This window comes from Apteryx mantelli, chromosome 5, assembly GCF_036417845.1.
Source record: "Apteryx mantelli isolate bAptMan1 chromosome 5, bAptMan1.hap1, whole genome shotgun sequence".
NCBI classification, from domain to species: domain Eukaryota; kingdom Metazoa; phylum Chordata; class Aves; order Apterygiformes; family Apterygidae; genus Apteryx; species Apteryx mantelli.
The window spans coordinates 14,490,985-14,504,698 of NC_089982.1; the positions used below are offsets into that span (position 1 = coordinate 14,490,985).

Here is a 13,714-nt window from a genome sequence, read left to right on the forward strand (position 1 = left end):
AATGGTGATTCTGTGGGTGACCGGTTTTCATGCAAACAGGTAACTGTGTGTTTCTGTAGGCTGCTTCCTTGGAGGGCTTTTGTGCTGGGAATGTTCTGTTGGATTGTCAGTAGCAAAACCAAGACCTTGGGGGGGAGGGGGGGTTGGGGTTTTTTTTTGGTTGTTTGTTTTTCTTTTTTTTTTAAAGATGCTGAGAAAATCAAGGAAAGAGCAGTGATACTAGTCCTGGTGTCCTGATCAATTCTAGCTGCAGATGTAATGATGTTTTATCTTTTGGATTTCCCCTGCAGCTTCTCTACAGTGTTTTCTGCTCTTGACTATTTTGTAGTGTTGCTGTGTACATCCAGTATGAGTTCAGAGGTGGTTGCATTGCAGTGCTGGATGGATTGGTTCCTGCATGGTTTTTATATTAGTTTAAGTGACAAAACTCTCAGAGATCTCCTGTAGTGACAAGCACTATATAAGAGTAATGCATTCACAGCAGTATGCTGTTTTTACTTATTTTGTGTGATAGTCCTCAGCCGTGCTCACACAAGGCATTCGTGCCAATGTACTTTTCTCGATTAATTGACATAGTATTACTCTACATTTTACTCTGTGCCAGAGAAAGTGAAAGCTTTAGGATATTCAGTAGAGTTCACTGATTTCATAGGGAGTATTTATATTGTGTGTTTGATCATGGAAGTAGGGGAAAAATTGGGCAATAAGCTCTATCTTCAAGGCATTATAAATTTTGCTGTGTTCCAAGTTGCATGTAAATCGGTGTCTGGAAATTGCAAATATACATAAAAAAGATTTTAACTATTTCAGTATCGATTATGAATCACAGACCTTCCACAGTGAATAATTCATATTGGCAAAAATTTCTAATGAAGAAAAGCAGCTCTGTAAAAGGAGGTAAATTATTGGATCTGCCAGCATAATAGGAGCAACAAACCATTCAAATAATGACAGCAGAGGGGATAACAACCTGGGAGGTGGGATGGTCTGAAAGAGATTGTAAATTGGGTATCAAAGGAAGCAGAACATTGACAACTTTTCCTCCTTCATCATTCTGTATCTGAATGCAGCAGAGTGAGTGCTGTCATTAACGTAAATGGAAGAAACTTCATCTGAAGAGCAAAGCATTTCAAATGACAAAATTCACGTGGTGTGAAGAAGACAAGCATGGTGCTAAATAGACAGTTCTCAGCACCCATATTGTTCTACGCAAATCAACCAGAATTAATGTAAGATTGTGTTACTGCTTGATCTATTGCCTCATTTCAGCTATCAGAGGAAGAACAAAAGAAAATTAAAGCAAACACAGAAACAACAAATGTTTTGCAGAGCTGGTTAAGCCAGAGGCAGAGCTGAAGCGGTAGCTCTCCAGTTTCACAATCCCCCCCACTTACTGTTTCAACAATAGTTACGTTTGCTCTTGCTGCAGTGACACACTTAAATTGTCATCAATAAAAGTTGATTTGTTTCCACCTAATATTAGTAAGCAGCTCCCTACTTGAAATCAATATCAACTTTATTGGTATGGGACTGCACATTTGTCTTCGCCATGACTATGCTGCATAAAAGGAATAATTGAATTGAGAATTAAATGAGCAGTAATTTAAAATAAAATGTGCCTTTTCAAAGGAAAACTAGTGCTATGCTAAATTTCCAGCAATCAGTTATGGGTAGGGTTTTTTCCTTAAAAAGGTAGAATGGGTCTGGCTAAAAAGTTAATTATATAAATATGTACACATTAATGAACATAATTAGAAATGGACTTTAACCTCTAAAGGATACAAAGGCTCTTCAGAAACTTCATAGGGTTTTAAATTTGGCAAAAGCAGTACAGTATCTGTGATAATTAGACTTTCAACACATTTGGATATGCTAATTGGATCTAAGTTCTAATTAATTTCCTTATGTAACTGAGAATGACAATCACTGAATTAATTTAGAGTACTTTTATGCTGAACTTAGCACCGTTTTCCATATTTTTAATACAGAAAATGTAGGCTTTATCAAATGCTTTGCTTTATAGGATGGCAGTAATTTATCACACACTGTGTGCAGTGCAAACACTTCAAAAACATTCAGTGCATTTCACAGCACTATTGTAGGTAGCACACTTTAGCAATTAGGTTAGTCAACTCAAAGTGTTGGACAAGTGTTGCCAGAGGACTTGGTGAGGTGGTGAATATTCGCATCTCTACTGCTGTGAAACACCAGATCGAGGCTTGAAGGAGCAGAACTGGCTCCTGTAACCTGCTCTTGGTCTTTGTGATCAGATCTGGATGTGAAGTGAGCAAGGCAGGTGGTGATTTTTGCTTTTATTTAGAATTAGCTATTAGAAGGATAAGTAATTGCAAGATAGGAATATGATATCTTATATTTTAGTTTCCTCTCATATTCTATTGCTAATTCCAATGATTTCTGCTGGAGTTATGAATCCAGTAAATCCCCAATTTACTTATTACTTGAAATTAAAGGTGTGTTTGGCATTAGCCTTGCTCCATTCCCTGACAATAAGAAATCTTAATCAACTTCACAATGGTAAGAGTTAGGACAGCTCTGAGCACTTCTGAAAATGCCACAGAGAGAAATGACAAAATTTTCTAAGGCCATCTTCTATTGAGAAACATATCTCTGTACTATCCCAGAGAGGATTTTGACCTTTTCAGGCACCCATTTCTTAAGGAGAAATCTTCAGGGAATTGATAGGAATATATTGAAATTAAATAGTTTAGAAGCTACTCTAAAATAGCCAAAGGAACATAATCACAGAATCACAGAACGGCTGAGGTTGGAAGGGACCTCTGGAGATCATCTAGTCCAACCCCCCCTGCTCAAGAAGGGTCACCTAGAGTACATTGCACAGGATCGCGTCCAGGCGGGTTTTGAATATCTCCAGAGAAGGAGACTCCACAACCTCTCTGGGCAACTTGTTCCAGTGCTCTGTCACCCTCACGGTGAAAAAGTTTTTCCTCATGTTCAGATGGAACTGTCTGTGTTTCTGTTTGTGCCCGTTGCCTCACGTCCTGTCGCTGGGCACCACTGAAAAGAGTCTGGTCCCATCCTCTCGACACCCTCCCTTCAGATACTTGTACATGTTGATAAGATCCCCTCTCAGCCTTCTCTTTTCCAAGCTAAACAGGCCCAGCTCTCTCAGCCTTTCCTCATAAGAGAGATGCTCCAGTCCCCTAATCATCTTTGTGGCCCTTCGCTGGACTTGCTCCAGTAGTGCCACATCCCTCTTGTACTGGGGAGCCCAGAACTGGACGCAGTACTGCAGATGTGGCCTCACCAGGGCTGAGTAGAGGGGGAGGATCACCTCCCTCGACCTGCTGGCAACACTCTTCCTGATGCAGCCCAGGATACCATTGGCCTTCTTGGCCACAAGGGCACATTGCTGCCTCATGCTTAACTTGGTGTCCACCAGCACTCCCAGGTCCTTCTCAGCAGAGCTGCTTTCCAGCAGGTCAACCCCCAACCTGTACTGCTGCATGGGGTTATTCTGTGGCTTCGTTTCCACATACAGTAACGTTTTTCATGTTTTACAGCTGTTATTTCTCATAGATTAAGGGTGAATTCTCTGCAAGACTAGTCTTGGTAGAGGCCACCGGGCTCGGCAGTAACCTACTGATGTTAATCTTGTTTTTGTCAGAGAAAGAGTTCTTGTGCATTGAAATGGGGACATGAAAACCATCTGGATTTAGAGACTTAAGTTAGATACCTGAGTCAGAAAACGAGCCTGCCTCTGTAGATTTCATACAGTCAGTGGCAAAGGTGGCTCAGAGCAGGAACTGGCATCTGGAGGTGCTTATCTCTTTCCGCTGGTTGTGTAATGAGTGTCTTAATAAGCTATTAGCTTATATGCCGTAAACTGGATTCTGCTCCAAAGTCTTCTGAAGTCAGTCATTGTCCTTCCATTGGGTTTTGGATTTAAAAGTGGTAATTTTACAGCTTAGATGAGTTTTCCAATGAATTCCAAAAATGAAGTCAGTAATGTTTGTACGTGGTGCTAAGCCATGAGCGGTTGGTTGGTCTGTTTCTCTGTACCCAAGATAAACATCTACCATCATGTAAGAATGCAGCCAAATTATATTTTTAGACAAGCTAAATTACAGATGTTTACTAAATTCAGATTAAAAGGCAGTTAATCCTAGAGAGAGCCCTGAGGAAAAACCTCTGGCCGTAGCAGCCCAAGAAATATGATAGGCCTAGTGCAAAGTATGTATTGGTTGAATTCCTTTTTCTGCATTGCCTTTTGCAATCCTTTCTCAGTACTGTGGTGTGCCCATCCAATGGTGTTTTCCTCAATCATCTTTAAATGGGATTTTTAACCTGGCTGAAAATCGCTGCTGTTTCGTTATCAATGAGTACTATAAGTTTTAATTAAAACTAGTGGAATTCCTTTCACCAAAGTCCCACTGGAAAAGATGGGCTGGAGCAGACAGCATGCTAAAATTATGTTAGCTATTATTTCTCCAATTAGTGTATCACTGGAAGTGAGATAAAAGTATTGTTAGAGCCATACTACTTTTAAAATGTTTTTCATTAATTTAGAAGTCTTCCCTGAACTCTCCTAAAGCAATATATATTCCCCCAAACCCTTGATGCTGTCATCCATTGCACATTGGTATTTAAAATCGCAAGCTGATATCCCTAATTGCTTCATTTGCAATTTAAAGATGAATTTTTGCGCCAACCCTCCTCTGACTTTCCATCCCATTGATTCCAGAAGGTGTTCTGTTTATTTCATATGTTTCTGTTTAAAGCTGCGTAAGAGGAATGACTGGCAAAATTTTATGGGCAATGAGGAAACGAGTCCTCTTTTCTTTTTCAGCTTGGCTGCTGGAATCCTGTCACTGGCCTGAATGGGTCCCTAACAGACAGAAAGCTGGAGAATAACATGCGAGGAGTGGTTCTGCGTGTGGTGACTGTGCTGGTAAGCAGAGATGCTGATCGTTTTGCGCTGGGAGGAATGCATTTTCTCCCTCTTGCCTCGTCTTCTGGTCTAAGGGTAATTGGAAAGGATTTTCATTAAGTACATCGTGTTACCAAGAACTAAGACGTAGTCAGTGTTCAAGTGTCAAATTCCTGCTTGTCGATACCAGAGCAATGGAGTAATTTCCACAGAATAAAATCATTTATCAATGAAGTTCATTTCACGGTGTGAATTAAACACATTAAAACCTGTTTCTTCTGCAGGCACATACTAAATTAGATAATACAACCATAGGAACTGAAAAGGGTAACTTCAAGTGCCCTGTTAGCTAAAGTTCCCTAGCTGAGACTCTAAATGATGCATAAGATGTAGCTGCCTTCCAATTACTTTGCCAAATTGAGTGCAGCCTGACACAAATTGCTGCACTCAGAATATATTCAAGATAAGCTTAGGGTGAGTACTGTTAGTTCAGTAAAATGTCTGCTGTCCCCTCTTGGTTCTTCCAGCCAGTTTCTTCCCCCTTGCATTAAGTGGCTGCTGCAAAGCTGTTTGTATAAAACCAAAAAGACAGTGTTTGCCAGAATAGAGTCACATTTTGTGGTAGGAGGCCGGTGTATTCCCTGTCATAAACTTTCTTTCCCTTTCTTTTGGCTGCTTGAGCATAGTTTGTTGTGGCAGGGAGAAAGATAAGAGGGGAGAGGGGGAAGCGCATGGGAGGTATAAGCCTCTCTGGATCTACACCCAAACACAGAGATGACCCAGCGTTGCAGATCTGTAAAGGTTACATTGAGCTACTTCTCTAGTTTTAATAGCTACTTGTGTCTTTCCTTATTCGTTCTTCGACTGATGGCCTGATTGCTTGCTTATAAAGAGAAAGTCAAGAGTGGAGTCCACGGTTTGCCTTGCTGGTGCTGCATGGCAAAGGAAAAGGCTCAGTTAGGGATGGAAAGTGAAATCACTAGAGTGAGCGTCAGTGCTGCTGATGGAACGGTATGGTACCTCTCTGATTATTTCATGGGTCTTTAAAAGCTATTATCTGTAAGCTGTCCAGTCTGTTCCACTTCTTAGTACACTAGAAGACTTCCTGCCAAAATTTCTTAAAAAAAGACCCCAAACCAACAACAACAACAAAAACAAAATAAGAAGAATGAATGCATATCAAAAGACAAAGCAATATTTTTTTCATGCTTTGATGTTAAATGCATGTTCTTGAAATAACATCAAAGCAGCTGTATCTGGTCTTTGTGTTTTGCCTGGTATACATTTTATTTGATTCAATATAACGTTCCGGTGACAGAAATGTTCTGGGAACATTGTCTAGCAAAATCAATTCAAATTAGTGTCTTGGACTCTTCTTCTTCTTCTTCTTCTTCCCCTCTCCCCCCCCCCCCAACTTTGTTCCTCTAATTTCATCCCTATAGTTATCATTTTAGTTAGCTTGCCAGACAGTATTCTTGTTTCAAGTCATTATATTATAAATATTTAGTAGCTTACAAGTGTACAAAAAAGTAATTAATTATGCTGATAGGATTCTATATTAATAATAAACAAAAGACTGGCATTTAAAGTTCAGTACACATCACATGGCAGTTAAGTCTCCTCACTGCAATGCTGGCTGACGTGAGCATACAGAGGCAATTTGTGTTTTGGTTTTGTTGTCGGTTCTAAAGCACAACCTTAAACTTCCAAGCACAACTTCTGAAAACCACGGTTATAAAATTCAGCGCTTATCATTTTGCTGACTGCTTCTTGTTTTGTGTATAACTTGCACTGAAGGCAATAAATGAGGAAGATGCAAATGATTTATATTGGCTTTATAACATAAACCATAAATTGTAGAGCTTTGCATGGTTGGTCAGTGTGATCTTTGATTCTAGACAAAACTGGTTGTGAACGACATTACAAACTAAGGTTCGTTTTATTTTATGCACCAAAGATCAGAGGCAAGGATTTTGTAAGCTTTTGTAAGCCTAAAGTGAGGAAGCAAATACTTAAACTCATGAACCAGAAATGATATTTTTCCACCAGCAGTTCACTTGACTGGATGATAACATGAGTACTTTCATCCAAATGCCAGAAATCTGCAGGAAGGAATATCATTTTTCCCACATCCACAAACTCTAATGTGCAAGAGTGAAAGGCAGACAGACTCTGGCAGAAAATCAAGCACCTAACTAAAAGCCTGAAGAGAAGTTGGGCAGTGCAGATGCCAGAAATGTAAAACTGCTCATTTCTAACCTCTTCCAGTTTAGCTAGCTGTACTTTGGATAGCCACAGATTTTGTTGCCATTTCTGTTGGTGATGCAGCAGCAGTTAGGGTGCTTACCCTGTGGCAATTTCTCTTCCTACTCTTGCATAAGTAAGGGTTATTGATGAGGATATGCTGGGTTCTAAATCCTATTTTAGTCTGAGAATTAAAGATATGCCTGTCATTAGCATATTTTGACCTCAAATCGATATCTTGCTATAGGATAAATGCATGTGGTCTTTACTTTTTACTAATTGCAACTTGATTCATATCTTTATTCACATGGCTTATTACTATGGTAAAACAATGTTCCTCTACTGGAAAATGAATGAGTAAATGCATACAATATTCAGATTTGAGTAAAATCATACTTGGGATGCCATAACATTGGAAATGAAGTCTTACAAAGAATATATTAGTACTTGTTTTGTCTCATTTTAAAGTTAGGGATTTAATCCCTCTATTAGTTATTATTCAATTTGTTCAATTTTATTAGAAAAACTTGATCAAAAAATGTACTGACTAGAATTAAAATAAGCCCTATTCATTTTGCAAATATTATCAAAGGCAAATTGCTGTTAAAATAAAGCCTTTAATTTTGTGAAATAGAAAAAATCAAGTTACAGTTTGGGCCAAAATTTAGTCTCTTTGAAATCAGTGGAACTCTTTTTAGGTAAAACAAGGCCATACTAATGTATAGAAGTGCAGTACTCCTCTGGTGTTATATCTGCTGTTTAGGACAGGAATGGAGATTTGTATTTAACGTGTGATGCAAATAAGAGTTTCATCTTCAGTGTCAGAGCAGGAGGGATTTCACCCATCAACTTTATTTAAGGGATCTTTATTATCCTTTCTTTTCCATCGTTCTCTGAGTTCATTTAAGTCAATATATTTCTGTTAAAAGTAAAAGGATTTGTTATTGACAATAAATTATTATTTATTATTAATTCTTCAAGTTTCTAACAGTATGGTCTTGATCCAGGAAAACACGAAGGCTTATGTTAAAATTAAAAAAAAAAAAAAAAAAACTTTGAATATGAATAATCATTCTTTTTCACTGTGATTTGAGAAGCTGCTTTCTGTTAATGCTTCTAACCTCTTGTCTCTTTCTGCATAGCAGCCCTTCTCCTCTTCCAATTTCATTTTGTTATGCCTTCAGGTTCAAAGGGATAGGTTCTAAAATTGCTGTAGGACTTGAGAAGATGGCAAATTGCAACACCTGCGTTACAATACATTGTACTTATTACGAAATGAAACATTTTGCAGTCTGAAAATGATAAATGATTAAGACTAATTTCCCCAACATAGTCTTTCAAAAAGCTAGTACTAAACAATTCCCGTCATCTGCATCCACCTACTAATCCCTTCCCCTAGATAAATTTGATAATTATGGACTATATGTCTGCAGATACAACATAACGTATATATGACAGAGTACAGCATGTCCCAAAACTGGAACTCTCTGGTTTCATTTGGCAACAAATGCTGGCTCCTCTAAAGTTAATGAGAATTCTCTCCTTTGCCTGAATAGAAAAAGATACCCTTCTTTGCGTTTATTATGGAAGGAACTATAATAATGCCTTTATGCATGTAATTCAATTTTTTAATTTGATCTGGTTTAGTATAGTACCATTCTTTCTACACTTCTCAAAAAGGTTTATTTTGTCTTAAACATCAGCTGTCTCTGCCTTCAACTGCTTCCCCACACGCAGCCAAAGTCTGAGCTTCATGTTTGACAAGCTACTTCTAAGTTCAAGTGAATTGCTGGTGAATTTTGAAAACGTATTCCGAGATTCTGAAATACAGCTCAGGCCAAGGTCAGCATAATAACTCCAAACAAATTCAGTGCATCTTAGATGAACAACAGTCCAAGTACAAATTTAGCTGGATATCCATTTTTGCTACTTCAGTTTATCCTCCTCATTTTCAACAGCTCAGTTTTATTGAAAGGCAGCTAGAATACAGCAGATAGTCTCACGATATCGTTTTTAGCAGCAGCAGCAATTAATGAATTATTCATACGAATGGTAAGCCATCAGAAATGGAATGAGATTTGGCCTGTTCGACAATGAATAGGCCAGCAGGCATTCGCAAATCATCTTTCTAAAAAAGCCCCTGTTGTTTGAAAAAGGAGGAGAAAAAAGTCTGAAGTTGCCTGTTTTAAAGAATTAACGCCTTGCTGAAAAGTACAGAGCGTTTTCTGAAAGTAAAGGCATGACTTTGCATGGGAGCTGTCAGGGTTGTTACCAAGCGGTGGCATGTATTTTCACATCTGGATTGATCTGAAAATGCAGGCAGGATGAAGGAAGGAAAAGTAATAGCAAGTGATACTGAATTATGCCTCGTGATGCACACAAAGGTGTGCTGTTTTTCCTGGTTATTACTTGCATTACCTGTGCAGAACGGGTGCACCACCGGCACCTGGCTAACCCTTGGTCCCAGGTGGGCGCTATGGGAAATGGTATCCTGAAAGAGCTTGCAGCAGGGTGGGCAAGCGTGGCAAAAAGAACAACTGGCACCAAGGAAAACGTTATTGTATGTGAAATAGTTTAATTCTTGATGGTTGGCATTAAATGCATGAGCATGTGTTGTGGAGGTTAAGAAAGAAACATACCTCAAAGCGGACAGTACCTTTAGGGACAAAAGCTGGCAGCTGGTCTGCACTTGCAGTCCCTTTTTCTACTGGACTGACCACTCGGATAGAGAAAAGATGAAAAGTAAGATCTGAAGCTAAGTCCTGGTTTTAGAAGCTGAGACTGTCTTTGAGATTTGACCTCCAGCACTGGTCTAAACAAAGTAACAAAAGTTCTTTCCAAGCTGGAGCAGGTTTCAAAATGGTAGGAAAAATGAAAGGCATAAAAGAGATGAAGAAAGACAGTGTTGAAGCATACTCAGAGGAACAAACAGCAAGCAATGATAAAGGATGAAAAAATGGCAGGACAAAAGCAGCAGTGAATGACGGTAAAATAAAGAGCAACTGCAGCCAAGACTATATACTGGATACCTCAAGAAGTACCAAATAAATAATTAGTGACAGTGTACAATCATTAGAATCTCAAGGCTAATGACCTTCTCCTCCTGTTCTGCTCCCTCTTGTCTTTGTTTTTTGGTGGGATTTTTTTGTCCTTCCTTTTCCTCAGGTAGTCCTGATCCCTTTTCCCACATGCACAGTTGAGTGCTTTGCACTTCCATGTGTCTTTGTTCATTCTGTCAGGCTGCACTTTCTACACACCAGTGCCTAAAATTTCTTACAAAACCTTTAGTGCATGTATTATACCAAATTACGTGTTGCCGTGTGTATAAACATTATCGGCCTATTGGATAATCATGCACTGTAGTGAATTTCCGGTGGAAGTGCCATAGGAAGTTGTAAAGTAAGAACCATTACTTGATCATCTTCACTACTTGTAGTATTTGTTTTAAGCAAACATATTTTACCCTTTTACCCATAAGGGATAGATCCTTCTCTGATGACCACTTATGCACCTGAGCTTGAATGGCAGCAAAGCTGTGAGTTATGTTAGTCTGTCAAGTGTCAGTTATAAAATCACTATATAGGATAATTCAGTAATGTATTTGTATATACCACATGTTGTAGGTAGAATATTTCAAAATATCTAAAGCTTAAAATTTAAAATATTTCGTTGCTGGTTGTGAAAAATGCCTAATTTCCTAAGCAGTAACAAATACCTGTGCCTTTTGTTTTCTCTTCCTCTTTGCAGTCCATGTCCATCTTTGAAAGTGAGTTGGAAAGAAAGGATCTTTTATAGACAAAGACCTCAAGAAAAATGTTCATTGAAATGGCGATAAATTATAGAAACAGTAGTAGATGTGTTCATTTCATTGACAAATGAATGAAATCATCAGGAGCACTGATGCATGACAGAATAGGCTCACTATTTACTATTTTTCATCATTACCCTAGTCATTGGCATGAAAGCTGTCATTTGGTATGGGATACATAAGATGAGACTGGCTTTATGTGGGAGCATGGAAAAGCCGGTCGGTGTTAGAATGTCTTTTCGCAGGGCTGATTTTCCAATGGGGAAACTTGAACTGAGATTTCGGGGGATGATTCTGGATGGGCATTTATTGAAACGGATATTCTGAGATGAAAAAATTTGATATTCTCTTTTACAGCTTTAAATAATATTTTGCCCACTTCTAACTTAGAGAGGATTTTTAAAAGCCTGAAGTTATATGCTGACACTATGAATTGCTTTTTACTCTTCTAAAAAGTTAATGTATCTTTAAATTTAAGAATGGAGCTAAATGCCCTTTGGTTGGTTAAAAGTTTTCTTAATCTTTTTTAAAAAAATCAACTATTGATAGTTACAGCAAATGTTTCCAATTACAAGATTAGCTCATAGTCTCAGATTTTGCATTGCCTGCTACACTTACTAGTGCTAAGAATAATTAAATGTTCATCTCTGCTTTGTCAGAGGTGTTTAAGAATAGGTAAGTTAACATTTGTCCATCCAGCCATGCATCCTCACTCTTATGACATAGATTGGTATTACTGGAATCAAAGGACATAGTAACATGCACAGAGATTTACAAACCGAGGGAGGGGATTTGCAGAAGCAGTTTGGGTTGACCTAACTCTGGCCCATAGAGGAATGGAAGTTTTATTAGATACTCCAGTCAGATTTTAGATTATCTAGATATTTTTAAATGTATACTGTGCAGCAACTGTAAGAGTGTTGTTATCCCTATACTTTGTACAATGCATTTTATGCTGCTTCTTAAGTAAATATTTCATTTTATGAATGTGCTTGTTAGGAATGATTTAATTGTAAAAAAAAACAGGCACTGTCAGTGCAGTTCTAAGGATGGTGATGATGATATCTCATGCTCTTCACAAATACACTTTAATTTCAAAAAATAAGACAGGAAATCAGATTTAAGTTGAGGCAGATATTCTTAGAAAGCAAGGTGGATAGCACTGGGAAATTTTAGCTCCGTATTAAAAAAGTTTTTTCCCCCTGCACTGCCTAGTTTTTAGCTTATGCGCTCATAAAAATAGAAACTTTAAGGTCAGAAGTTGGTAGTAATCCCATTATGTGGTGGTGGTGATTATTATTAGCAGTCAAGAGAAGAGTAATGTGTGTCTTTCTCCCTCTTCACCTTTTTCTATACTTTACCTGCACAGCAGATAGTGCCCACCATCTTTTCTAGTTTGTGCTTCCATTCAAAGTTTCAGAAACTATTGACATATAAAACTTACTCCTACTCTCCGATGTCTTCTAGTCCTGACTGTGATCACACCACAGCTTTCTGCAGGGGTGCAAGCTTGTACGTTGCATATTAGTGCCGTACACTGAATTAAGCCAACCCTTTCTATGCTGTGCTAGTTGGGATGCTGGTCCCTTCTAGTCCTCCACAGCCTTTGCTCTGCCATTTTATGGGCCATATTTTTGCACTAATTTTGCCCTCCATGCATGCAGGCCATGACTACATGCAGAATCCGTGTATTTAAAGCACTTGGTGCAGAATCCGTGTATTTAATACACTTGGGTGCTTAAAGAAAAATCTGGGTCTAACATAACTGCAGAGAAACTGGCAGCATTAAAGCAAAGGGATGGAGAGAAGAGGTGGGTTTTGTGCATTTCTTTGTCAGTCTTCTCCAGAACGATGACCCACAGAGGTGGAATAAAATCAGATTCCTGTAGTGCCTCCTACTCTCAGCCCTCTGCCCAGCTTCTCTTCTGAGGGTTATCCATACCCATCAGTGGCAGCGTGTGCCTTCATGAGGTATTCCTTGCTTTCCCAGATTTCAGTTTGGTGTAGTCTCCTCCCCATAATCCTCCCATTCCCTTTTTTTAATTGTTTTCCTCTTTCTTCAAGCATATGTATTTGGTTTTTCTGTTTGAAAATAACCCAATAGCTTCTTGAATTTTCTCAAGTGGTGCTGTACTCTAATAAGATTTTCCCCAAAATATTAATAATTATAATGGTAATTATTATAACAGAAAATAATCTCTCTCGATAGAGGCAGAGCCTGTCTTCCATTCCTCTTTCTCCTCTCACCCCTGTACAAGGGCCAAATTGAAACTGATACTGACAGGGCATAGGTTATGTTTAATAACTGTTTTATGTTCCTTTGAGCTACCTAGCTTATATTAAAATAGGGAGGTCAGGAACCTTTGAGTTATTCACACCACACGTGCCTACTGTGATCCATTTGTTTTACAAGCTTTAATCTCAGAGCCTGCTGGGGATCGCAGCTCCTTCTGTTTTCAATTAATATTTTAAATTCATTTTCTTACAGTGGTAGGTGCTATATAATAGCTGAGCGAGTATCAAGCAATTTAAAACTTTGAGGGCCACAGTTTTAAGGCAAGGTGGGTGCAAGGCAAAACCTGGTAGGATCTAACTCATCTATATGTCATGGGCTAGCTCTGAGGACTCCTTAGCTCTCGTGTTATTATTGACCCTTCATCCATCCACTCTGCAGGCACATTTGCATTCCAGGGCAATTCATATAGCTCCTAGAGCACACAGAAAATTTAGCTTTAGAACAGGAAGAGGTTCTT

The 13,714-nt window shown here is 38.7% G+C and overlaps 1 protein-coding gene across 1 annotated transcript in view; it reads left to right on the forward strand.

Annotated features, from left to right (window-relative positions):
* Positions 1–13,714, forward strand: part of GRID2 (glutamate ionotropic receptor delta type subunit 2) — a 712,823-nt gene that overhangs the window by 553,926 nt on the left and 145,183 nt on the right. Inside the window, exon 10 of the mRNA XM_067297081.1 lies at positions 4,829–4,930. Within this exon, the coding sequence (XP_067153182.1) occupies positions 4,829–4,930 (102 nt within the window). The remainder of the gene's footprint in view (positions 1–4,828; positions 4,931–13,714) is intronic.